The following is a 25856-nucleotide window of genomic DNA, read 5'->3' on the forward strand; positions in this document are numbered from 1 at the left end:
CATGCTATGCTATGACTTTATTCAACATGCTATACTATGATTTTTATCGACACGCTATACTGTGACTTTATTCAACATGCTATACTGTGACTTTTATCGACATGCTATACTGTGACTTTTATCGACATGCTATACTATGACTTTATTCAACATGCTATACTGTGACTTTTATCGACATGCTATACTATGACTTTATTCGACATGCTATACTGTGACTTTATTCGACATGCTATACTGTGACTTTTATCGACATGCTATACTGTGACTTTTATCGACATGCTATACTATGACTTTATTCAACATGCTATACTGTGACTTTTATCGACATGCTATACTATGACTTTATTCGACATGCTATACTGTGACTTTTATCGACATGCTATACTGTGACTTTTATCGACATGCTATACTATGACTTTATTCAACATGCTATACTGTGACTTTTATCGACATGCTATACTATGACTTTTATCGACATGCTATACTGTGACTTTATTCAACATGCTATACTATGACTTTTATCGACATGCTATACTGTGACTTTTATCGACATGCTATACTTTGACTTTTATCGACATGCTATACTATGACTTTTATCGACATGCTATACTATGACTTTATTCAACATGCTATACTATGACTTTTATCGACATGCTATACTGTGACTTTTATCGACATGCTATACTGTGACTTTTATCGACATGCTATACTATGACTTTATTCAACATGCTATACTGTGACTTTATTCGACATGCTATACTATGACTTTTATCGACATGCTATACTGTGACTTTTATCGACATGCTATACTGTGACTTTTATCGACATGCTATACTGTGACTTTTATCGACATGCTATACTGTGACTTTTATCGACATGCTATACTATGACTTTATTTGACATGCTATACTATGACTTTTATCGACATGCTATACTATGACTTTATTCAACATGCTATACTATGACTTTTATCGACATGCTATACTGTGACTTTTATCGACATGCTATACTATGACTTTTATCGACATGCTATACTATGACTTTATTCAACATGCTATACTATGACTTTTATCGACATGCTATACTGTGACTTTTATCGACATGCTATACTGTGACTTTTATCGACATGCTATACTATGACTTTATTCAACATGCTATACTATGACTTTTATCGACATGCTATACTGTGACTTTTATCGACATGCTATACTATGACTTTTGTCGACATGCTATACTATGACTTTATTCAACATGCTATACTATGACTTTTATCGACATGCTATACTGTGACTTTTATCGACATGCTATACTGTGACTTTTATCGACATGCTATACTGTGACTTTATTCAACATGCTATACTGTGACTTTTATCGACATGCTATACTATGACTTTTATCGACACGCTATACTGTGACTTTTATCGACATGCTATACTATGATTTTTATCGACATGCTATACTGTGACTTTTATCGACATGCTATACTGTGACTTTTATCGACATGCTATACTATGATTTTTATCGACATGCTATACTATGACTTTTATCGACATGCTATACTGTGACTTTTATCGACATGCTATACTGTGACTTTTATTCAACATGCTATACTGTGACTTTTATCGACATGCTATACTGTGACTTTTATTCAACATGCTATACTGTGACTTTTATCGACATGCTATACTGTGACTTTTATTCAACATGCTATACTGTGACTTTTATCGACATGCTATACTGTGACTTTTATTCAACATGCTATACTGTGACTTTTATCGACATACTATACTATGACTTTTATCGACATGCTATACTATGACTTTATTCAACATGCTATACTGTGACTTTTATCGACATGCTATACTATGACTTTATTCAACATGCTATACTGTGACTTTTATCGACATGCTATACTATGACTTTTATCGACATGCTATACTGTGACTTTTATCGACATGCTATACTGTGACTTTTATCGACATGCTATACTATGACTTTTATCGACATGCTATACTATGACTTTATTCAACATGCTATACTGTGACTTTATTCGACATGCTATACTATGACTTTTATCGACATGCTATACTATGACTTTATTCAACATGCTATACTGTGACTTTATTCGACATGCTATACTGTGACTTTTATCGACATGCTATACTATGACTTTATTCAACATGCTATACTGTGACTTTTATCGACATGCTATACTGTGACTTTTATCGACATGCTATACTGTGACTTTTATCGACATGCTATACTGTGACTTTTATCGACATGCTATACTATGACTTTTATCGACATGCTATACTATGACTTTATTCAACATGCTATACTATGACTTTATTCGACATGCTATACTGTGACTTTATTCGACATGCTATACTGTGACTTTTATCGACATGCTATACTATGACTTTATTCAACATGCTATACTGTGACTTTTATCGACATGCTATACTGTGACTTTTATCGACATGCTATACTATGACTTTTATCGACATGCTATACTATGACTTTATTCAACATGCTATACTGTGACTTTTATCAACATGCTATACTATGACTTTATTCAACATGCTATACTATGACTTTTATCGACATGCTATACTGTGACTTTTATCGACATGCTATACTGTGACTTTTATCGACATGCTATACTATGACTTTTATCGACATGCTATACTGTGACTTTTATCGACATGCTATACTGTGACTTTTATCGACATGCTATACTGTGACTTTTATCGACATGCTATACTATGACTTTTATCGACATGCTATACTATGACTTTATTCAACATGCTATACTGTGACTTTTATCGACATGCTATACTATGACTTTTATCGACATGCTATACTATGACTTTTTCATGACTTTATTCAACATGCTATACTTTCTCTGCCAAAAGTCATGCAGTCGCTTGCCTCCAGATCTGACCCACCTTCGTCACGTGTCTCCAGAGGGGTCTCCTCCCCATCTTCGTCCTTCTGAGGGAGGCAATCTTGGTCGCTAACCTCTAGGCTGGCCACCAGAGCAGTGCCGCATTACAGGGGCCAACCTCCAGAGTGGTCCTGCCTTCATCTGTGACCGCAAGGTTGTCAACACGAGCAACTCTGCCCACCTGCATGCTATTCCTCCTGCCGGTCCTCCAGGGGGCTTGCGGCATCTTTGGGGATTTTGGTTTCTAGGTATTTCTGTTACATTCCTTGTTTCTTTCAGTCGATTAGTGTATCCTGTTTAATTTTGTGTGATTAGCCTGCTTTGTGATTCTGGAGTTATAAAAGGGGGTGATGTGGCAAGGCTAAACTGGGAATATAATTCTCAAGAATGCAGTAATTTAAAGTTTGATGCTCAAAATCTTCTGGGGAAGAAATAAAAAAAAAGATTTATTATTTTACTATTTACTAAACTTCTATACTTTTACCTGTAACAAAATATTTTTACACAGTGCGGCTTGTTTTTAAACTTTTTGTACTCAAGGAAAACAGAGTACTTCTTCCACCACTGCACATTTGTCATATAGACTTGAGTGCTAATATATCAACGTTATGTTCAGTTCGTTTCTGCTGCCCCGAGTGGCAGACTGTGTTATTGCAGGATTAATAACATTTACATCTGCAGACCTTTTGGAACACTGTCGTGGAAGACAACTTTATTTATCATTTACATTCATAACTTCAGTCTAAACTTACTCAGTTTAAGTCATCAAGATGAATAACTAAGCTCATGAAAAATGACAAAGCAAGATATACTCGAGGAAGATGAACACTTGCCAAAGGGACGTTTCTAACCTGGTAAATGTTCTCATCAATTGGTTATTACTGACCTGTGAAGCATGACTTATTAATCAGGAATAAAGCCATATGATAATACAATATGCTTGGTTCGAGAATTGTATCCCTTCTGCAATAGAAAATATAAGCACTGGTGCTCAGTGGTCAAGCATAAATATTATTTGGCAGGTGCCAGCTGGTAAACCAACCAGCTCAGTAATACAATGGTGTGCCGAACACAGTGAAGTGACTTTAAGGTGCAACTTAATGCATGACACACTAACATGAGATGACCTCTCATTTACTTTTCTGTGTTCTTCTTCTCCCTACCTCCGTAGCCACTGATCCTACAGCGGCTCCCATCATGCCCCCGTACGGCCCTCCCACAAACAGGCCGACCAGTGCTCCCAGCAGGGCCTCCCGTCTCAGCATTTTGGGCAGCCACCTCATCCAGCCTGTCAGCTTCTCCCACAAGCCCCAGAGAAAAGAGGGAGCAGAGGAGGCAGGTGACGAGGGGAAAATACTATCCACATCCACTTCCAAGTCACCTACGCTCCTCTCTGCCTCTTCCCGGACCGCCTCCATTTCTTCTTCTGTGACGTTTTCCTCCGGGTGTGAGTCGGTGGGAGCCACCTGGTCCCCTCCTCTCCTCCGTCTCACGATCTCTACCTGCCTCTCTCTCACTCTTTCCTCAGCCTCCTGGTACAGAGGACAGCTGCAGTGTTGCGTCCCGCTCACACTCAGCGCCTGCTCGACCTTCTCCAGCAGCTCCTCAACGGCGTTCCCCTCCTCTGCTTCTCCACTGCGGGTCTCCAGTGTGTGGTAGCGGTCACCGCATCTTTCCACCAGCTCCCGGAGGTCCTTGCGCCACGTGGCGAGGTACGCCTCCAGCTGCTCGTCCTCCCCCAGCTCCTCGGTGTGGGTGAAGAGCACGATGGTGTTTGCGCTGACTGCAGAAGGGCCGAATAGCTTCTCCAGGACGTCCAGCGCATTGGCCTCTCCGTCGGCCGGCTGGTTCACAGGGACACACAGCAGGAAGACGTGCGGTCCGGGGCTGGACAAGGCGATGAAGGAGGATATGTGTCTCCTCCTTTCCTCGGGGTCGCAGCCTGAGCCAAACCAGGCCGGACTGGAGACGACCGCCACCTACCGAGAGGTGGCAGAAGCATAAAACCCAGGTAAAAAAAATTTCAAGCGCATTAATGCTACAAATTGATATTTCACTGTGACAAAATGAAACAGAGGAAATTAAGAGAAGTAATATATAGAATTGGAGGAAGAGTTTATGGAAAGCAGGAGAGAAAATATGAGCATCTACGTTTGCATATGTTTGTATGCAGGTACGTATATGTATCCATATCTGCATGCAGATGTGTTCATTTACATATAGGATTATAATTGACTTGATATGATCTTGCATAGCCTACAAATGCATCATCTTTTAATAACATTTACATATAAAAATATAAGGGAGTAATTGGCAACTCTTGTTCTGAGTTCCCTCTGTTGCTTATAATCAGAGATGTGAGTGTTAAACTAACGTGTCACTGTAATGACAATCAGTCTCCAAACGTCGTATGTTGCCGTGATACTTTCTCCGTTGCAGTGTGGTGTACTGCGTGTATTTCACTCCTACCTGTCTACCTGCAGCCCCTCCCCGGTGTTTGCTGCACTCCTGCACGGCGGCAGCGTCTGCGCCCTGTTGAGGAGGCTCGTGCAGGCCCAGAATGCTGCTGACGGCCGATCTTTTTCCGGCCCCGGTCCGGCCCAGCACCACCAGCCTCAGCTCGGCTGCTCAGCGCCGACAACAAGGGCGGAGACACACGGCAGTGGAAAAACCACATCACGGTCCAGTCTACTGTACATGGTCTATTTTTAAACATCTGTTTGCTGTGTATGTTGGCCAGAGACTACACAAGTTTTTCAAAAGTAGAGGCAGCATTTTGTGACAATATAATTATTTGAATTCTTACATCCTCCTTCTAAAAGTGCCAGACTATCTGTTGTTTATGACGTCAGCTGTGTTAAATGATGTCATGGCATTTCGCCGTTACCGTTTTCGCATTTCTACGAAGTGGCAGCGCCCTTTGTAACTCCGTGTCTCTTCTCAAACCGCACAAATACCGTAAACAGTCCACCGGGAGCCGCTCCCTCTCACTGTTCTCCCGTTGTGTCGGACAGATACCGATCTTAAGATACACGACACACAACAGTGGTCAGCCTACCTGACTGTGCAGCAGATGTTGACATGTCTGCGCTCGTGCACCGCCGTGTTATGCGCTGAATCTGGGATGATCGCACTTCTTCTTTCTTGTGATACTGCTGGACTCAACTCGACTGACTTCGGCGGAGGGGGGCACAGCTCCATCTGTCGTGGTGCCTGGTGTAGCAGGGCGTTTCAAACCGGGGCCCGCGGACCTGCCCGGGGTCCGTTACCGTTTTCGCAGCATTTCAGCCCACAAACTTATAAAAGCGCCTTTAAAAAGTATTCCCCCCCCCCCCCTTCATTTATTACTTCCATGGTTTAATGCAAATAGGCGAGTATATTATTCATGATTTAGCTTTAAAGCCCTGACCAACCATATATGTTATTTAATAAAGTAATTACTTAAGAGTCTACATGCTAGCAGCTGTTAGCTTTACTTGGGCACAGTAGTGCTTTACGAGTTAAATGCTAACAGCGGCATGCTCACAATCACAATGCGATCACTGCTGATGTTCAGGGTGTAATGTGTACCGTGTTAGCATGTTAATAGTTGATAATTAGCCTCCGATAACAGCTGGGTCTGATGTGAATGTCATAATCCATCCTGAAAGAGAGCATTGATGTCTGTACCCGTTCTCAAGACGATTCACTAAAAAACAAACAAATGTCAACCTCTTGGTGGAGCTTAATTCAATGATGAATTCATTAGGATTCATCCTCTGGCCACCATGAAGTTTCGAGCAAATCTGTCAAGAAGGTTGTTGAGGTATTTGTGAACCGACCGACCGACATTGCCGTCCCCAGAGCCGAGCCGCAAGCATGGCTAATGAAAACAAAACAAGCAGAAGCTGATTTTGGAAACGAGTTTTAATGTTGCCATTTTTGTTAAATGTCTGACATCGAACAGCTCCGGATTTAAAACAAGGTTGCGCCGTAGGGTGGTTTTTTTCTATCACTTTTCTACAGAGCAGTCAAAATGGAAATGCTGTACGCACAGTAAAATATCAAATGTATAAAACATCATGGCATGACAGCATTGTTTACATGGTAAGAGAAAAACAAGAGCTGCTGTCAAATATATTATGTTGATCGTGACCAAATTACTTACAAAAAATAAAAAATCAAATATGTAGACAAAACACTCAACAGTCAAACACACTTAAAAGGCTAAACAGTTGCACGCATACACTCACTACATTACATACACTCTGTACACTGTACAGTAACAATAAAACTAAGCTGACATGCCAAGAAAGATCAACGCGTTCAGTAAAATGTTTCATTTAAAAATATAACAATTAGAAAAAAAAAAGAACAAGGTTTTTAAAAAAATACACTTTAAAAACATTGACGCTCGAAATATCCAAGTTTTCAGAGGCCGAGCAGGTGGCTTAAATTAAAGTCCAAAGTCCCCTCCTGTTCAGGACCCCTCCAGTCACATCTGCTGACTTCTGATGTCAAGTCACTGAACCTCGAGTATCATCCTTTACTCACAGCCCAGGCATGATGTAGGCAATATTGTCCAACGTATTCGACTGCCAGGAAGGGAGAGAGAGAGAGCTTTGTTAGGAAACTGCACACGACCGCTGCCAAGTGTACACCTGAATCTATATCAAACTAAAGTCAGGCTGAAAGCACCCGCAGTAGTTTAAGTCATACAGCATTTACAAACGCTAATACTTTACCAGGACGTTCCGAGGACATCCGTTTAACTGTGGTATCTGTGCGGTGAGACAGTTCAGAGGTCCCAGCGCACACAAGATGGAGTCCAGAAGAACAGACAGACTCCCGGACACTGCCACCATCCCCTGACACCAAGAAACATCAGTCACATGACCCACTTATTCCACTGCATACTAGTAACGACACGGGGTGAGAGTAGCCTGTTTTCTGCTCGGGTTTGTCTGTTTGTGTTTTTGTTGACGCATTGTGCTTCATTTTCAATAACACTGTCAGGTAGGGCCTTTGTGTTGCATTCACGTGGTGTCGTAATGAGTTCGCAAATGTCAAAGTTCACATGAATGGCCCCTCAAGTTGGAACAACCACTTTTAAAAAAGCGAATGTGTTTAAGCAATAAAATACAACACATCTTCCATGTTTCCATATTACGACTACGATGAAAACACAGAAGAAATGGGACGACCCGAGGAGCACCTGAATGCACAACTGTCAGCGCTCTCCGAGTGCCATTCTAGTTTTCTTACGAATTGCTTCTAAATGATTCACAGCACAGGCTTTCGATCCGTACTTGCTGCCTCTCCAAAAAGATGATGTCAAGTGTTTCTTTCCACACCAAACAGCTGCAGACTTCAAGCTACTTTCACCCCTAAACATCTTGTTAACGCCTCAAATAAAAAACGTGGAGCTTCATTCTTGTTACGTCTACTTTTGACATCTATTAATCTGATTTAGAGGTTATAGGTTACATCCAATGTTCCCTCTAATTTTTCATGTGTCTGGGCATACACACAAGCTCCCTGAGCACACTGAGGACCACTGTGAGCAACATCAGATGTGCACGCTGTGGCCACACACCAGTATCACACCTGTTCAAAACCTTGGATCATAGCAAGTTACATGGCTTATTAAAAGAATCAAATTACAGCAGCAATTTTCACTAGTTTACTTTTAATATAAGTGATTTGACAAACTTTAAAGGAAAAAGACAAAAATCTTGTTGTTCATGAGATGTGTAGTATGTTTTATGTGACAGTCCTGCTTGGCCATGGGAAGAGTCTTGCTTTGGCCTGTGTGAGGTCCTGTTGTGTCCTGTGTGAGGGTCCTGTTCTGGAAGAAATGATACATATACACCTTTCAGACATAACATTTTGTTCACATTAAAACACATTCACATTTTGCACAATGACGTGTGCTGTAGCTTGTGTTACAGTGTAAATTCCTGTAACTCTGTCTGTAAAATATGTAATTACTCAGTTTTTTATTATCATTTCTACTACCCATAAATTATCTAGTAGTAACATAATTTAATGATTAATATCCATAAGTAAAAAATCTTAATAAATGTCACTAGAATATGCACAAATCTGACTTAAATTGTACCTTATTTTTCACGTCTGTCCTTCTCACTTCTCCAATGGTTGTACACTTTGTCCAGGTTGATGGCTTCGTCTGCTTCTTGCTTTGACTTTATGCGCATCAGCTGGTCCAAATGTGCCACTTCAAGACGATTTCTGGATGCTGTTTTGATACGATTCATTAAACTGAATCCTCTTTCACAATCTGCACTGGAAGCTTAAAAGAACCACATTTCTTTTTTCCAATGGCTTGGTGAGTGGATGTGTCGCTGCCCGTTCGTTTCGCCATGATAAGGGGTTAGCATTTGCGTCTCGTAACTCCGCCGCACTGTTGTTAGCTAGCTAACCTGCACGGGGCGAATGGGCAGGGCAATAGTGTCAATGCTATGATTGGCTGCGTAGCGTAAGTGAACCGAATCGTATCATTGGCTGGACACCTGTCACTCACTGAGTTACGTTGCAAAATAGTACAGAAAACAAAATTATTATTATTATTATTATTATTGGTTTAATTGATTAGATAAGATTAGGACTAATATTAGATATTAATTAATACGTTTATGTTGAATTTTATTTTATGCGCTGCATAGATTTTCTTGTGCGCTGAGAATGTGCGAGCAGTGCGCGATTGCTCAAGCGCGCAGCTTAGAGGGAACATTGGTTACATCCACTGCAGATTGGCCTGTAAATGCAGTATGTGCCCGCCTGCATGTGGAAACTCACCTCTGTCTCTTGTAGCCGATGCCCAATCAGGGACAGGGACTCTCCCAGTAGCTGCAGGTGAGCTGCTGCATCGATGGGATCGACCTCTGGGACTCGTGCTGGGGATAGTGACATAGTGCCAGATGCTCTGCTGGGTGACACCATCCCTGTGACCGCTCCTACAGCTTCCATGACCCAACACAAACACAAACAGTTAAGAGAACTGACGGCGAGAGGTCAAAAAGTTGTGAAATTATAAAACGTATCAATCATCATCGATCGGTTGAGTTACAGTCGACGATACCTTTGCTTTTGCCCTCGTTGACACTCTTGTGTTTGACTGTGGTGGCCTCGGCTTTGTTCTGCTTGTGCTGCAGATACTGAGCTTTCTGCCTCCAAACCTGCACAGGACACACAGAGGGACACGCTACATTTAGTGCACTGCAAGCGTGAGAGCGATGTTCAAAGTTATTTTCCCATATCAAGTACAAAAACGTACCAATTTGTCTTTCTCTGGCATCGCCTTCCACACCTCTGCCAACCTTTTGCTTAGCTCACCAAAGACTGCAGATTATAGAAACACATAGTTTAAAATGTGTATTTTAGTGATATTTGAGAGGCCGATCGGTGTCATAACATCACCCACCTAGTCCTGGCTGTTCTGCATTGATGTTGACCCTGTACTCCTTACAAAACACCTGATACGCTGTTGTGTTCTTCTTCTTGGGCTAAGCGAGGACAAAGAAATTAACTGATGATTAACAAACGCAGAAGGGAAAAAAAAGCATTTTTTTTTCATATTAGTGTGTTCAAAATAAAAAGGGCAGCTGTTAGCTCGCTTGTAAATTGGTCAAAGTGAGTTTTGCGTAGTCAGCGATTCCAAATGATGTTGACAGATGTGGGTCTTACAGAAGCCCAGAAGAAGTATCTGCAGAAGGTCCCGCGCGGTTGTTGATTTCATCGCTTGAGATTTTTGGCATTCACAAGGTAAATTTTCACGCTGGCCGTTTCGCAACTTAAACTACCGATCCAACAACAAACGTCCCTGAACAGTTTCTTACCTTATCTTTTTCCTTCTCATGCTTTTCCCGATCTTTCTCCTCTTTCTTCTTCTTCTTCTCCGGCACTCCATCGTTGCCCTGGTGGTGGTGTGGAGGGACGGGCGTGCCCATGGCATACATTGGACCGACGGCGCTGTGGGTGACAGTGGGGTGGGAGTGGCTGTGGCCCCTCGATGAGTCTGAAGAATGTCACGCAAAGATGACGCGATTGGTAAAGACAAGTATCGATTGTGTGCAGCAGAAAAGCAACTCTTTATTTGTTGTGTCAACAAATAGAAAACTCACCTCCAAATCCTTTGCTGTGCTTTTTGTCCTTCCCACTTTTTTCCTTGTCTCGGTCCTTTTCTTTGTCCTTCTTCTTCTTGCTTTTTTTGCTCTTCTTCTTCTTTTTGGACATGTGTGTGTATGAGTCATCGATAACCAGCTCACCCGCCTCCAGCTCAGCCCCAGATGAAGAGCTCTCGTCTCCCATGCCACCTCCGTAATGACCTGTGGAACAGGGAACACATCGATGAATATTCATTAATAACACAAAATCTATCATGGGGGTCAAAATAATTTAAGGTGGTATGGTACATTGGCACTACAGGTGCACCAATAATATCTGGAGCAGCAATATCTGTGCCAATACAGTTCATTAGTACTTGTTTGATCAGCAAACCAACATGTTTCTGATACCACAATATTAGTAAAATGATAAAAAAATAAATAAAAAATAGTAAATGTACTTATTATTGCTGTAATGGGCCTCGGACATGTTCATAGGGAGGAACTCAATAATCGGTTAAACTGCCAATCAATACAAGTCTGAATGAAACACACACGTGAACATGTTCATAACACACCTGTGTATGTTTGCTTCCGTGTAGCCCGGAGAAGCATTATTCCAACCGTACTATCAGAAACATAACATAACTTGCATCCCCTGGAACATATTTTAGGGTTATCTTACCTTCCACCTCCACCTCTTTCCCCACCACAGGCAGTGGATCTCGGCTCTGCTGCAGTTTTTTCTTGGGCGCCTTCGAGTGCGGCATCCTGTCTCTATCCTTCTCCTTCTTTCCGCCTCCTTTGGACGAGTGGGGCGGGAACGGGAAGCTCTCGCCTTCCTCTTTCTCTGGCGACATGATGAGCTTCATCTTCAGACCGTCGGCCTCGCGTAACGTCAAGGGCTCCTCTTTGGGAGCTCCACCGTGGAACAGCGACGACTTTGAGGAGGACGAGGAGTGCTTCTTGGAGGAAGACGACGACGAGGACGCGGGGCGGGAGTGGGAGAAGGAGTGGCTCCCTTTGCTTCCACCGCCGCCGCCGCTGCTGCCCTCACGTTTGCGGTCCTTGGAGGAGTGCGAGGAGAAGGGTGGGTAGGAGGGTTTCTTGTGTAAGTGGGGGCTGGGGTCCGAACCTGTGGCCAGCGGAGAGGTGATAGCCTGCAGGAGGCCCATCGCTGTGTCTGTCGGGTGGGAGGAGGAGGGGGACGAGAGGGTAGGGGAGCGGTCTGTAGACTTGTGCTTTTTCTTGTGGGAAGGTGGACCTGAACCATCGTGGTCTGATACAGGGACGACACAGGAAAAGAAAAAAAAGTAAATACAGTTGAAGAGTCGGTTTTTTGTGAACTTAAACGATTATTACAATATAACAACCTCTCACCTCTGTTATAGTAGTCATCGCTATGCTTCTTCTTCTTTTTGTGCGAGTCCCCTCCGAGCGCGAACAGTTCGGAATCCTGATTATGAATGAGAGAGTTGCTTTCCGTTCATTCATAGATAAAGTGGTTAAAAATATTAAAATGTGCTACAACACCATAACTATTGGCATTTCTTAAAACCTTCCTGTGGTATTAAACCATATAGTCACGTTCATGTTGACAGACAACCTACCTTGGGTCGTTTTTTGGATGATTTTCGGACCTGAGCAGCAATCTCCTCTTCCTCCCTCAGCAGATCCTTGTACGACCTCCTCTTCTCTCTCTGGCTACGACCAGCTACAAGTCCTCTGTCTCCTTCCATCCCCGCGTCTAGAATAAATTAACTGAGTGTTTTAATCCTTAATTTAAAAGTAAAGATTTAATTTTAAAAAATGAGAACATTAGACACGGCTTCGATGTTACGTCTAAGTCTCTTTAAATGTTCTCCGTTTCTTGTGCAAACTAGCACTCAAATCAGTGGAGCAACAGTTACGTTTCATTTATCATTGTGTTACTGACTGCAAAAAAATGTGCATATACAGTGGGAACAAATTACAACTACATGCAGTTTGCCGGCAGACATTACCCATTCCTCCTTTATTCTTGATCTCCTCAAAAGCCATGGCTCCTGCTTTGTCAACAAGTTTATTTGTCACAGTATGTCACTGACAACACAAGGCAGGATACTGACCTGTGAAGTCAACACCAAGGGAAACAAATCAAATGCAAGTTACGGTATTGATATCTATCCTGGACGACACACAATAACAAAGTGGAAAACGTGGACATTTATGACTTCATATTTCGTATCTTGTAACGTAACCTAAACATAAACAAAGGTAATTACACTCTAATAGGTACTTGGTTGCTACAACTAACGTTGTTCCGGCTTAGTCCCACACTGAGCTGCCCAAGTAACACTGGCGCTGCAGGTAACCTGAACATAACGCTCCTCAAAAGTGTGGAAGTGCTCAATGAATGGCTGCTTATTGAAGGAAAATACAAGTTACGCTGTGTTACAATAACGCTGTGGTCCGTCACCTACAAAATAGCACAACTGTTAGCTAAACAAACTCCCGCCTACTTTTGTAAAGATACACAAACACACCCCCCTGTCCATTCATTTGAGTCCTTAGCTTCCCAACATTTCCAGGACTCGAATGGGTCTCGCTGAGCGTGCCCTCAGCCTGCCGGTGAAAGCGACTGAGGAAAGCCCGAGGCTTCACACCCACAGCTAGGCCGCGGTCGCCTCAAGTGCATAAAATAACGTACCAAACATACATTTAACTCTGCTCGTGTCTCAATCTCATCTAGGGTGGTAGCTTGTGATGTTTATACACACCAGGAAGAGAGGAAATAATTTTGTTTATTAAATGTTACTACCTCTATGGATCTCCAATTTACGCGGGTCCGGTCGCCATTTTTTTATTATCGGCGAAGCCACAATACGTGTCAACGTAGAGGAGGGGCTTTCGTAACGCAGCCAATCAGCGTAGAGGAAAATACGCCACATTAACAAAGCACTTGCTGGTGCTCCGTTTCCTACTCTACCGTCTGTTTTCACGATGCAAAATGAGAACTAAAGGCTCAACCATTGAATATAGTGATATTGAAATCAGCAATAAATTACAGAACGGAAACCCAGCTAGATAGAACATTCTTTGTCGTATTGTATAAAAGACGATATTTGACAAACATAGCCAAACATATTGATTTATTGAATCACATATATCCATTTCCAACAACAGTCAAATATTTCAAATGTTTCTTTTACAGCACGGTTCACATACAAACATGACATGCAATACAAGAGAAAAGGCAACGAGATACGAAGAAGCTGTCAATAAGAACACCAAAAATACAACAGTGAAAACTGTTTAATCATTTCATGAGAAATACGTCTCATAATTATCGAAGAACTTGGCTAATAATGGCAGGCAAAAAGAGAACAAGTGAGTACATAGACACAGCCGTGACTCTTTTACTCTCTCACCCACACACACACACTATAGAGAGCGAAGATCCTGCTGCACTTCTGGGTTGGCTTCTGTTCCACTAGTTTCCTGTTCTCAATGTATATTTCCCTAAGGGGTTTCTTTTAACCTTTTTTTCTGAAAAGCTAACATGTGATACTCTTTTCTGTCTATAAATAGATATCCATCAACTTGAAGTACTGGGCATTAGTATTTGAGCATCTTTTAATTTGAACCCAGATGAGAATATTTCAAAAGACTCTTTGTGTTATCTTGTTTGAAATGTTACTGTCCTGTAGAGTAATGCTGTAAACAAATATTTTGTTTGGAATATAAACAGAAACGCCCAGAATTGTGGTTCAGTGTGGTTCAGAATGTGCTTGTCTGGTTAAGGCTACTGCAGCAGAGGCTTTCTTGGAACCCAGCAAGACATCAGCTCTCTATACACTTTTATCTATCCCCCAAATTCTGTTTCTGTAGACTGAGTGATGTAAAACTGGCCAATAAATCGGTCACCTCATCCACCTGTAGAAAAAAGAAGAGGAAAAATACATTCAACTATGTACAAGTGTTAGTGAAATCTGAGTAAATCCATAAGAATAAACAATACATTCAAATGTAAAAACAAAAAAAAGTCAACATTTAAGTTTAGTTCAACCACAAATCTTGGTTTTTAAACATGCAAATCTGAGATGTATTCAATGAGTATGTCGGTCTCACCTGCTCTTTGGTGCGTGTGTGCTGCAGCTGTGTGGAAATGTGCTCCAGCCTCTCTTTAGCTTCACTCTGGCCCATTAAGTTCAGGTATTCCCTCAGCATTTGAATGATCTACAAGGGAAAGTCAAACGTATTTGATAGATCTATAAATTAAGCACGCAGTTTCCGAACCAATCAGGATCTACCCAAAGCCGGGCAACTTAACGCCTTCTCTACCTGTGTGACTTCCCCTCTCAGGGTTTCTAAGCTGCGTGAATCTCCCTCCTGCAGAATATTGAGCTTAGAGCGTGCTAGATGCAGAGGGGTCCTGCCTGCTCGGTCCAGTGCGTCCACACGGGCTCCTTGACAGAGACAATAAGAGCAGAACTCTATCAGATACACATGCGTATTAAATCATTTTCATTCATTCTCAATTCTAATAGAATAATAACCACACTTGAGTTTATTAACTCTGACTAAAGGACCAGTGTTGTTATAGATCTGGCAACATCATTTAAGTGGTTACAATCCTACACCTGAACTACATTTAGTGGAATTACTTTAGGTTGAAATCATTTAGCCTCCGTTTCTTCTAAGCAGCCTTCTTTTGGTGGGAAATGTTCAGGCAGCCACAGAAAATATGGCCAGGTGTCTAAATTACATTATATACTGTGAAACAGTTTGAACACCGTTCTCAATCAGTGATCATGTTAGACTGCATTCATCGACATGAAACCAGGGCAGCAGCACCATTGCTTTATATAATGTTCATGATAAACTCACTAAGAGTAAGACAAACTTACATTTAAAGGTTCCCTCTGGCACTTGCTGTATTTTTGGCAAGCAATATACACTGTATATACTGTAGACACGTAAATATGCTCATTCGGGGCAACAAACACCTTGAATATAGAGTTTAAATGAATAAAGTTGATCCTGCGCCCCAGGCTCTCCTGCAATGGGGAAACTGAGCAACATGTATACAAAGAGGTCTCACCTCCTCTCAGCAATGTGGTGATTACAGGCACATGGTTGGTACAGGCCGCTGCAGAAACACAGGTTCAAATGGGCAAGTTGTGACACGAATAAAAGTGCTAAAAAAACACTGGTTGCATGCCTAAAGCGTCCCTAAAACGTTGCTTTTATGTCATTCTGCAGTGCGTCTTTGCATTGGCAGGTGCGGGCGTAAAGCAGCTGCACAGCTGTGAGTCAGAGTGAAACCACAGTCACATGCTTTACTGACCACAGTGCTGCAGGTTTTACGGGGTCAGGGTGATGTGTTCTCTCTTACCCAGATGGAGGGGGGTATTTCCCAGGCTGTCTCGCTGGTTGGGGTCAGCGCCGTGGCTCAGCAACAATTGCACTACAGACATAAAGAAAAGGACATTTGGAAAAGAAAGGGAATGAGAATTACTTGAAGTATGGTAAACAACAGCATGCATTATACATGATTTCACCAATCACCAACCTACCAATGCTCTCATTGCCATTGCAGGAAGAGAAATGGAGGGCCGTCCTTCCCTTGTCATCTGCCGCACACGGGTCTGTGTCATCTTGCAGGAGCTTTCGAACTGGAAGAACACAACTGTGATCACCTTTTACCTTACACCACCTGCGAGAGGCTTTTTTTTTTTTTACTGCAATCCACCTCACCGTCCATACCTGTGTCACTGTCGTTGCTGTTCGCCGCTTCCCTCAGCCTTTTCGCAGCTGTGGAGATAAAACACTCAAAATGACAAGTCTGTAAATATTGCTTCATGAGTGGATGAATGGGATATGATTGCTCGACATGTGAGCAACAAACAAGATAAGCCATTCACTGGCTTTACACTGTCAAGAGGGGGGTGCTCGATCAGCCACTGATATTGCAACTGTACATGGTGTTTATCAGTGTAACACTGAGCATGTTATTACATGAGACAAGATAGCTGTTGGGATTTTGGGAATCATAATATGACATCTTCTGGTAGTCACTGCATTACACTGTGCTAGAAATGAATTACCTTTAGCCTACCTGTTTGGTTATATCTAAATTACTGGTGTGTAGTTGTCAAGGGATCTAGCTTGCATATTGTATTAAATCAACATACTCACAAACCTAAAACACCGTCACGATATTGAGTCTACATATTACTACACACATTCTGTGTTTTGCAGCTAAACAAACGTGGCCAACCTGTAGCTGTCCCTTACCGTAGATGTCTTTCCCCATAGGGCCGAGGTTCCGGACCACTCTGTGCGGCCGCCTGGCCCTCCTCCCCGTCACCTTCCCCATCTTGCTTGCCACACCACCGGCGCCGAGCTCGGCTCGTCCGGGCTCCCACAACAAGTGCAGGTACCGGAGCTCTTTCTCGTCCCTCGGTCCCACTCGACCCAACACCACTTTGCCCTCTCCGGTCCCACTTATCCCAAACCCGACAGCGGCGGTACCCCCGGAGTCCATGCTCTCCGGGTTTACGTTACCCCGCTGCTCTCTGCCCACCTCCTCCTCCCGGGTTTCATCTTCAGGTCCGGGCTCCACCATGTACTCCCCCTCGGAGCTGGAGCGGTCATTATCCGAGGCTGTCGCAACGATTGGGCTCCACCCGTCCATACTTTATCGTGACATGTGGACGCCGTGTTTATGCTACGCACCTTACTACTACTGCCACAGAAAAAAGGAAAAATAAATCCGTCATACGTAGGACAACTTTGAATACGCCATCCGCACCGTCAGCGACGCCATTGCGCGGCACGTCTAGTAGAAACTCCCTCGTTAAAGGCTTCCTGTCCTCGGTACGTTGCAGCGTTTAATAACAGAAGACAGCCAACCTTTACGGCACCAAAATGTCCCCTATTTCACATATTCCATAATCTCGAACGCAGTAACAGGCACACCCATTGTACAGTCAACAGAGCCAGCGCAGTGATGACCAATCAGATTCCGTGTTGTTCATTTAGCTCCTGTCCAATAGAATCCACGCAACAGGGAAGCCAATCAAACAGTCTCTGTGCTGAACCGCGAATATAGCTTCGCGCATGCGCATTGTAAAAACAAAATCAATAATAGTCCAGGAAACACATTTGCAATCATTCTTTAATATACATTTCATCAGGTATAATCAGAAAAAATGTACAATGCATATAAACACCCACCCTCCACCTATATAGCTTCTTATGAACTAGATTCAAATGGCATACTATAATGTATGTAGATATTGTGTTAGGAATCACAATATGTAAACATTCAAGGGAGAAAGTGCCTTTCCAGTGATAAGCAGTTTCCAACCTGAGGGTTGGGTCCCCAATTAGTCACATGATGATGAAGTAGGAGGGGCCGTGAGATAATTACCAAATGAGGAAATACTCAAAGTTACACTTCATTTTTCAGATTTTCCTCCAATCTTTGCTGTACTCTAATGAATTGCTTAATAATGGCACTTCTTTGAACCCTTAAACATTATCAAAATAAACAAAAGGACATTAACTCTTTGGTTAAATTTGTCAAGTCACATTTACAACAGACAAGAGTTTGTAAATTGCCTTAAAGTGGCCTCAAGCCCAAAACTTTGGGAACCACTGATGGTATTCTGTTAAGATATTTGGTCTTGTGGAGGGAAGTATTATGGGTGCTAGAGGTAGCAAGTCTAGGTGCGTTCACACCAAACGCGGCGCTAATTCTTCGCGCGAGTAGATTACATACAAAGTCTATGCACAGACGCGATGAGACTGGAGTGACGCGAACTTGCGATTGACGCAAATTCGCGTGAGTTGAAATTTTTCAACTTTGCGTTACACCCCAGCGCGATAGCCTATCAGCGTTGAGATGTTTCTCCTGTCATCACTGACTTCCTGCCGTTGTTGAATCAGGAAATAAATCCTGTAGCCGTCTGTGTTCACCCAGAGCTCTACGATACCTCATATCAACAGAGACCGGACCAAACTATGTGTATACATGTGTGTGTGTAAACCATACGGTACAAACAATGAATAGACGCTGCCGTATTTACGTCTACATGACGTTATTGAGTGCTGGTAGAGCTGCTACGATATTAGCATAGCCTAGCACCGATCCATCAGAGCTCCATTGAGAAGAAAAGTACAAATCGGCATCATTACGTAGTTATTTCGGAGTCCCTTTTTGTCAGTTTATTGCCGTTAAATCACAGCCACATCAGTTTATTTTGTGTTCATACAGCTGTAGTAAACAGCGACCTGTGGCTTGCTAGACACAGGGAAGACACTTCGATAAAATCCACGGAGCTCCTCTGGACGATGTTATGAACCAGACATGACGACGTTTAGTTTCCCGGGATATCTGTGACTTCCACAACACGTACTAAGCAGAAAGTTATTTTTTCCATGTTAATGGCGGACAGTTGAATGGCTTTCAGGGCGATAAGCCCCGCCCCCTCTCCGCGCGATTCGCGCGAATTAACACAAAAAGTCTGCCGGCGCGAATACGCGGCTCGATGAATTTGCGCCGCGCATAGCTTTAAAGGTAGGCTTAATAATCTTCTTCTGTGGCTGTCGGGCGACCGCAATAAACCCGTCCAATCGTTTCTTTCGGCTCGAATGTAATGATTGGACGGGCTACCCGCCTGCTTACCTGCGCATACTCTGCCCACACACTCATTGCTCTTGACCAGAGTCTTCCACAAACCGCTAGCTTAACAGTCGTGAGAACTTATAACATCCATGTTCTTTGTTTACGTTCATGACAATCATTTTGGGGGGGGGGGGGGTAGCTTTAGAGGTGGGCTTTAAAGTGCGGGCTCTCAGTGTCGCCAACGTGGCGACTTACTTGCTAGATTTAGGACCTTTTAGAGCGCCGCTTGCTACTTTCATTGGACAAGATTTGTCTGAATTTGTTGTGGTTGGATTATTTTTTGTTGAATCGAACGTACTTGCTACTTTCTCAAGATTACCAACCTTGCCTTTAACACGCTTGGGCAAAACAATCAGAAGTCAAGTTTCAGTCCTGAAGAAATGGAGGCTCCAGCTTGTGCCAGGTAGTTTGTGAATGCGGGATCCGCCCCCGATGTGCCCGCATCTCGCTCAGTAGGCATCGGCCCAGCGTCACGATCGCGCTGCCACGGCTGACTGTTGGGAGCGACACCCTGCCGCTTCAAGTACCCGTGCTGGCAAAACAGCGGCGGCTTGCGGTGGGTGAGGGCTGCGCGGAAGCATGATTCTGAAAGGCATGAGAAAACACAAGGAATGAGTCAAACTACTAATGATAGAATAAATACACAAAACATAATTTATAGAGAAAGCAGTGTGTAATTCATAATTTAAAAAGCTTTACCGGCATAGAAGGTCCTGAGGTCAGTCTGGACACAGTGCTCCAAGAAGCGCCGCAGTGGCTGGATATGAGATATGGGAGTCCCCCATTCTGTGAGGAAGTCCTCAACCACGTGATGAATCGCCTTGGGCCTTGGCAAAGGCCAGCCGGAGGGACGGAGCTTCATTTCTTCCTCTGGGGAAAAAAAATAAATAAATAAAAACTCACATAAAGCTTCATTCAGAGCTCGTTCCCTGTCAAAACGGCAGTAATTCTACTCCGAACAAAATACACTTTTGACGGCACAGCATTTCTACTCACCAGTGGGAAGTTGGTCGTAGCAGTATAAAACAGGGTGCAGAAAGTTGGATTTCCAAGCTGTGGTCCATTCTGCGTCAGCCCGGCCCCGCCCCAAATTGTCGACTTTTTTCTTCCCGTACTGCATGACCAGAACTATCAGTCCGTGGTTGGAGACCTCGTGGCCCGAGAGAGAGGAGAACTGAGGCAGGGCCTGGAGTATAAACTCTTCCACGTATTCACAGTGAGAGCTTAGAGTGAAGGAGAGAAGAAAGCACCATAACAGAGCACGAAACAGGAATAACTGTACATTTGCTTTTATGCTGATGGTGAGCAGCATTTCATGTAATGAGTATAAACGGAGTGCTACTCATACATTAATAATATCTATCCATCTATATGAACAGATAACCTGTTATTGCAATTGAAACATCTGTTAATTCTGGCATCGCCTGGATTGACAGTCGCTGCTTGTTAGAATTACATATTACTTAGATTTTGTCCTTTTACACTCATGAAGATAAAGTAGGTCAACACTTCAAAAAGGTGATGCCGAGTAATGATGTCGTAAAAGAGATGCTTTGTGTCAAGTCTCCTCACTGAGGATTTGGCTCGCTCTGCATCCAGCGACTGCACTCTCACGTTCATTAAAAGAAGCCAGTTTAAAGTGGTTTGGGGATATCAACACAACACACGCTTACCCGCGGAGAAGGATAACGTCCCCGAGCACCTCAAACATTTGGTACGGGCCCGAGGCCTCGTTGATCCGCTTCAGAATCCACGACTGCAGATGTGCCGTCGACAGTTGCGTCGATTGCCACGGGTTGCTGTGATAACGCTGTTCAAGCACACGGTGCACAGAGCGCACTGTGGCAAAAAAATTATATAATCATACAGTGTGTTAAAATATCACCATAATGTAAAATTGTTTCGTTTTTTAGTTGTAAGTTATAATTCCAAAGATTGGTTCTCTTTGGCGGCAAATCCAGACAGTGTTGGTAAGTCGTGGGAATGTCGAAAAAAGACACTCGGTTCATAATACTTCAGATGCACAATCTCCACCGTGCTACCTAATTCTGTGATAGTAGAACAGACATTTATTGAAACGAAGATCTTTCAGAGATTTATTTGCTTTAAATGCATAATTGCCCAATTTGTATGCATTCCAATTGCGCCCCATGCAGTCGAGTGTTTCATGGTCCACATTTGAGAGGCTGTGACAGAAAGCACGCTGCGAACATCACGAAGCATCGTTTGCCCTAAAGGCCACGAAACAAACAAAACATCTGTTTGGACTTTCTCACCTGTGTAACGGAAACCGTGGACGAAGCCGCCGGCAGACAAGCGGTAGTCTCTGGAGTGAGCGGCGGTTCCCAGCACGAACAGGCCGGGCGTGTTCTCCCCTTCGTACCAGGCCGTCAGCCTCGGCAACCTCCCTTTAGCGTTGTCGCTGTTCATCGGGCGGGCGGAGCTAGAGGGAACATGAATAAAACAGCTTCATCACACATAGTAATAATGATACAAGAGAGGGGCATTCTTTGACAAGGCAGCGTGTTACTTAACGTACAGGTTATGACAACACTATAATCCCACCGTGTTACACAGGTCTATATATACCTGTCAAATATGCTGAAGTTGAATCGGAATCCAAGGCACGATATCACCCGGTCGTAAGGCTTTCGCATAGAGAAGTTGTCAATGTGATAACCTGGGGTTTCTTCTCCCGTCACATCAGAACTGTTCTTCTCTTCCTGGTGTTGCAGGTACTTCTTTAACGTCACGTAGAACTGTCCCTTCTTCTTAGCGCCCGATCTCCTCCTGCCTTGCTGCTTCAGTTGAGTGATGGCTATTTTATCCAGGGGGATCTCTGCCAACCCGTCCAGGGACTTCAGCTGATATGTGTCTAGAAGCTCATTATTCAAAGCTCTGGATGAAAAAACAAAAAATTTAAATATATATATATATATATATATATATATATATATATATATATATATATATATATATATATATCGGTCACTTAACATTAAAAGTGTGAAATCAGATATGTGAGAAAATATAAGGGGTCACTACCTCTGTCAATTCTTTCACTGTTGTTTTGAACATTTTTACCGGTTTGTGCCGTAAATGTGTGCGACACAAATTATGACAAAACATCTGATTTATCGTCATTGTCAGACATTTATTTTTATATGGTTGAGTAAAAACTTTGCTGCACTAATTATTGGTTATTTTACGTGTGTCACACCACAGGACCCTATGTCCCACTAGAGGACAGCACTGGTGGTGTACTACCTGTAATGATGGTTAAATATCACACTTTATACTTACTTTCATGTCACTTATAACAGTACACATTTTCTGTAAAAACAACATAAAATATTTATATAATTTATGTAATTATTGCATTTAAAAACACTGTAAATGGTCGAAAAACAATCTTATTTTAAAATGCTTCTTAAAAAGACCGTTTCCTCTTGTGCGACATCTTTGTCCTGTCACATCGGTCATTAGCAGTTAGCGAGACCCATTTGCAGAATTTTCCATCGTTATGCAGTTTAACATTCAGTTCTTAATTTATAAAAAATACATAACGAACAAGACAACGGAAATGACCAAATCTTTGGCGCTACCTGAGATCTCCGACGTAGTGCGTTTGCCAGGCCAGTCGAACAGGGTTGGAACTGAGCATGTGCACCAATTTTGCTCTTCCCGAGATGTTCTGGGCGGTTTCAAAAGCCGAGTTCCCCTTTCCCAGAATAAGTACGGCCTGGTCCCTGTAGTCCTCGGGATCAGTGGAGATGGACTCGTATTCCTCGACCAAGTCGGAACCGACAAACTCAACCCTCTGAGGAACCCACAGACCCGAGGCAACCAGGAGGACTCTGGGGGAGGGGGGGGGGGGGGGGGGGAAAGAGGACAGCGGTACAACACGATGCAGTTCACAATCAAAAACAAAAGTTTAACTATCATCTCAGGCTCAGTGTGGCGCAAACTACCTGCACTTGTAGTCCGATGCATGTTGGTCGGTCAGGATGTAGCTTCTGCCCTCGGGGGGCCGCACTGCCCTGATCCTCCCGACGTCCACGCCGTACCGGACCCTCAACCCGAGCTCCTTCTCAAACATGGACAGGTAGACCGGGAAGGTATCGGCTGGCGGGAAGAACTCCCTGCTCACCCTCTTCAACAGGAGGTCAGGTCTATCGCTGAGCAGCGAGTTCCAGTCGTGGCGCATGTTGAACTCTCGGTTCTGGCTCCCCGTGTAGATCTTGTTGATGCTGATGAGCTTCCTGTGCCGGGGATACCTTGAAAACAGAGCAGAGGAAGGCCCGTGTCAAAGGGCGACTCAGGAGGGGAGACGGGTAACGTAAGACACGCCTTCACAAAGCGCCCTGACTTGTTAAAGAAGCTGCCCGGCCCGGAGTTCCTCTCCAAGATGACGTAGTCTCTCTTAGCTTTGGAGAGGAAATATCCCATCTGCAGTCCGGCGGGCCCAGCACCGAGCACACAGTAGTCATAGCGGCGGGGGCCGTTGGGGTGGCGGTCGTCAGGAGAGCACTGGACGCAGCCAATCAGGATGAAGAGGATCAGACGAGGAAGGTTCGAATCCATTACCTGTTGGGACGTGAGGCAATGTGGTAAAAGTGTGAGTTATGACAGGACAGCATGAATAAATAAATCAGAAAATAAAATCCATTCATTTCCTGTACCGATGTGAGGGTCCCGGGACAGATTGTAAAGCCCTCTGAGGCAAATTTGTGATTTTGGGCAATAGAAAATAAATTGAATTGAATAAAATATATATGGATCTTGCTTTTAACATCCTGCTGCTAATATAATTTGGTAAACCTATACAGCATTTAACCGTAAAATATTTGTGTTTTTTCATTGAGAGTTGTTTGTAAATTGTCTTGAACATAATTGTACTGCTTTTATTCCACTCCTAGCCTACATGCACATGTGGGCTATGAATCAGGGAGCCGTTAAAACTGGTGTAGCGCTGTACATGGGTCCGGCTCTACGGGGATACCTGGAAGAACTACAACTCGCTACACCGGCGCACAAGAGCTACGGACATTTCAGCGCTAACTTAGTACGGCGTCAAACGAAACGAGTAGCTTAACAGGTAAACACCGCGACTCGGAACAGGTAACGCGGTGAGAGACGGCAGCGGTAGCCCCGACACTCCACCAACTCTCCGGGGCCGACGTGGTATCACCGTCCCGAGGATGCGGCTGGGCGCCTCCGACCAGATGCGAGGTCGGCTGACGTGTTCCCGCACAAGTACTAGTGATGGGTCATGCGCAGTACGTCACGTAGCGTCCACGTCACCTTTTCTATTTCAGTGGATCCCTCGCGCGCACCGTCGGTGGTTTAGCATCTATCATACCTGTGGATACATGTTTGCTAGTGTGCATCGTACGGCGTGTGCGTGCGTGCGTGCGTGCACCCCTCTGAAAATCCACCAGCCTACAACCCGCTTCCTCACCTTGGACAGCAAAAACCCCAATGGAGGGCTGCTTGCACACGGGGCGTGTTTAGAGAATACCATAGAGCAGAGCGCAGTAGAATATGTCCCACATTTTACATGAACTCCCAAGAAGTGTTCCGCATTTGAAAATCAAATGCCCCTCTTTCAATAACAAGTGGTGTCTGTCCTGTTTTTTTCCCCACCCAAAAAAATAAAATAAAATCCATAAACTTGCTACATAAGAATATTCAAATTCTTAAAACTCGTCGACATTAAAAGAGCCTTTGAAGGCTAAACATCTAAATAAATGTGGATAAAGTGATGAATGAGTCCTGGCTCTGGAATGTCACTCTAGAGACCAAACATTGTGACACACATTGGCTGGAGATGGAGCTCAAAGTAAAGCTCTTTTATCATGTTTTTTATGGCCACAATACTCATACTCTTCATTTTGTAACATGTGTCTCTTCATCTTTGATGAAAATAAGTCGAGGGTGTAAAAGTTAACATTCTACACTGACACTTCCCCTATCCGCCCAACATGACCATGCCATGTGTTTTACCATTAGGCTAATATCACAGGTTGCATGATACCCATCTATTTTCATGTTTCACTTGCAGTTCAAACAAATCCATCTGTGTTTTAGATTCGATTCATCTTTTTTCATGATGTAATTTCATACATTT

At 43.4% G+C, this 25856-nt stretch overlaps 4 protein-coding genes across 10 annotated transcripts; all 4 read right to left on the reverse strand.

The window, feature by feature from the left end:
- Positions 1-3647: 3647 nt before the first annotated feature.
- Positions 3648-6170, reverse strand: LOC306787057 (GTPase IMAP family member 7). Its single transcript, XM_079282066.1, has 3 exons — positions 6006-6170; positions 5417-5571; positions 3648-4926 (listed from the first exon to the last, which is right to left on the reverse strand). The coding sequence occupies exons 1-3, from the start codon at positions 6028-6030 to the stop codon at positions 4078-4080; spliced, it is 1029 nt and encodes a 342-aa protein (XP_079138192.1). The 5' UTR covers positions 6031-6170; the 3' UTR covers positions 3648-4077.
- A 665-nt stretch (positions 6171-6835) lies between these two features.
- On the reverse strand, positions 6836-13904 carry hmgxb4a (HMG box domain containing 4a). Of its 4 annotated transcripts, none has more exons than XR_013772522.1 (13): positions 13853-13904; positions 13056-13160; positions 12663-12799; positions 12433-12508; positions 11738-12331; positions 11071-11274; positions 10786-10964; positions 10371-10452; positions 10224-10288; positions 10029-10125; positions 9746-9909; positions 9048-9185; positions 6836-8774 (listed from the first exon to the last, which is right to left on the reverse strand). XR_013772522.1 is itself a non-coding variant. In XM_079282063.1 (13 exons), the coding sequence occupies exons 2-13, from the start codon at positions 13090-13092 to the stop codon at positions 7477-7479; spliced, it is 1803 nt and encodes a 600-aa protein (XP_079138189.1). In that variant the 5' UTR covers positions 13093-13160; positions 13853-13904; the 3' UTR covers positions 6836-7476. The 4 variants fall into 4 exon arrangements, 2 of the variants coding, with proteins under 2 accessions (XP_079138189.1, XP_079138190.1); XM_079282063.1 differs by lacking the exon at positions 9048-9185 and having other exon boundaries at positions 6836-7521; positions 7672-7794; XR_013772523.1 differs by having other exon boundaries at positions 7495-7521; positions 7672-9185.
- Positions 13905-14222: 318 nt separating this feature from the next.
- ankrd54 (ankyrin repeat domain 54) lies at positions 14223-18018 on the reverse strand. The gene is made up of 8 exons (XM_079281466.1): positions 17332-18018; positions 16801-16848; positions 16611-16709; positions 16430-16501; positions 16136-16183; positions 15376-15500; positions 15163-15270; positions 14223-14967 (listed from the first exon to the last, which is right to left on the reverse strand). The coding sequence occupies exons 1-8, from the start codon at positions 17729-17731 to the stop codon at positions 14893-14895; spliced, it is 975 nt and encodes a 324-aa protein (XP_079137592.1). The 5' UTR covers positions 17732-18018; the 3' UTR covers positions 14223-14892.
- Positions 18019-18196: 178 nt separating this feature from the next.
- Positions 18197-25212, reverse strand: foxred2 (FAD-dependent oxidoreductase domain containing 2). Of its 4 annotated transcripts, none has more exons than XM_079281360.1 (10): positions 25188-25212; positions 24096-24313; positions 23698-24003; positions 23332-23583; positions 22316-22624; positions 22003-22169; positions 21400-21565; positions 20723-20949; positions 20426-20596; positions 18197-20311 (listed from the first exon to the last, which is right to left on the reverse strand). In XM_079281360.1, the coding sequence occupies exons 2-10, from the start codon at positions 24308-24310 to the stop codon at positions 20079-20081; spliced, it is 2046 nt and encodes a 681-aa protein (XP_079137486.1). In that variant the 5' UTR covers positions 24311-24313; positions 25188-25212; the 3' UTR covers positions 18197-20078. The 4 variants fall into 4 exon arrangements, with proteins under 4 accessions (XP_079137486.1, XP_079137485.1, XP_079137484.1 ...); XM_079281359.1 differs by lacking the exon at positions 25188-25212 and adding an exon at positions 25031-25162; XM_079281358.1 differs by lacking the exon at positions 25188-25212 and adding an exon at positions 25089-25115.
- Positions 25213-25856: the final 644 nt, after the last annotated feature.

This window comes from Melanostigma gelatinosum (assembly GCF_949748355.1).
Source record: "Melanostigma gelatinosum genome assembly, chromosome: 13".
In the NCBI taxonomy this organism is placed as follows: Eukaryota; Metazoa; Chordata; class Actinopteri; order Perciformes; family Zoarcidae; genus Melanostigma; species Melanostigma gelatinosum.

What these genes read in the sequence shown, in the direction of transcription:
- LOC306787057 (XM_079282066.1), bottom strand. Translation starts at nt 6,030, where the DNA reads ATGTCAACATCTGCTGCACAGTCAG. An exon ending in AACATCTGCTGCACAGTCAG is followed by an intron (nt 5,572 to 6,005) that starts GTAGGCTGACCA and finishes GGCGCTGAGCAG; the next exon opens with CCGAGCTGAGGCTGGTGGTG. An exon ending in GAGGGGCTGCAGGTAGACAG is followed by an intron (nt 4,927 to 5,416) that starts GTAGGAGTGAAA and finishes ACCTCTCGGTAG; the next exon opens with GTGGCGGTCGTCTCCAGTCC.
- foxred2 (XM_079281358.1), bottom strand. An exon ending in CCGGGCAGCTTCTTTAACAA is followed by an intron (nt 24,004 to 24,095) that starts GTCAGGGCGCTT and finishes TCTGTTTTCAAG; the next exon opens with GTATCCCCGGCACAGGAAGC. An exon ending in AACTTCAGCATATTTGACAG is followed by an intron (nt 22,170 to 22,315) that starts GTATATATAGAC and finishes TGTTCCCTCTAG; the next exon opens with CTCCGCCCGCCCGATGAACA.
- hmgxb4a (XM_079282063.1), bottom strand. Translation starts at nt 13,092, where the DNA reads ATGGCTTTTGAGGAGATCAAGAATAAAGGAGGAATGG. An exon ending in CGATGACTACTATAACAGAG is followed by an intron (nt 12,332 to 12,432) that starts GTGAGAGGTTGT and finishes TCCCTGTATCAG; the next exon opens with ACCACGATGGTTCAGGTCCA. An exon ending in ATCGGCTACAAGAGACAGAG is followed by an intron (nt 7,795 to 9,745) that starts GTGAGTTTCCAC and finishes TCTTGGTGTCAG; the next exon opens with GGGATGGTGGCAGTGTCCGG.
- ankrd54 (XM_079281466.1), bottom strand. Translation starts at nt 17,731, where the DNA reads ATGGACGGGTGGAGCCCAATCGTTGCGACAGCCTCGGATAATGACCGC. An exon ending in CACCACATTGCTGAGAGGAG is followed by an intron (nt 15,501 to 16,135) that starts GTGAGACCTCTT and finishes GTCTCTGTCAAG; the next exon opens with GAGCCCGTGTGGACGCACTG. An exon ending in TGAGAGGGGAAGTCACACAG is followed by an intron (nt 15,271 to 15,375) that starts GTAGAGAAGGCG and finishes TTTCCCTTGTAG; the next exon opens with ATCATTCAAATGCTGAGGGA.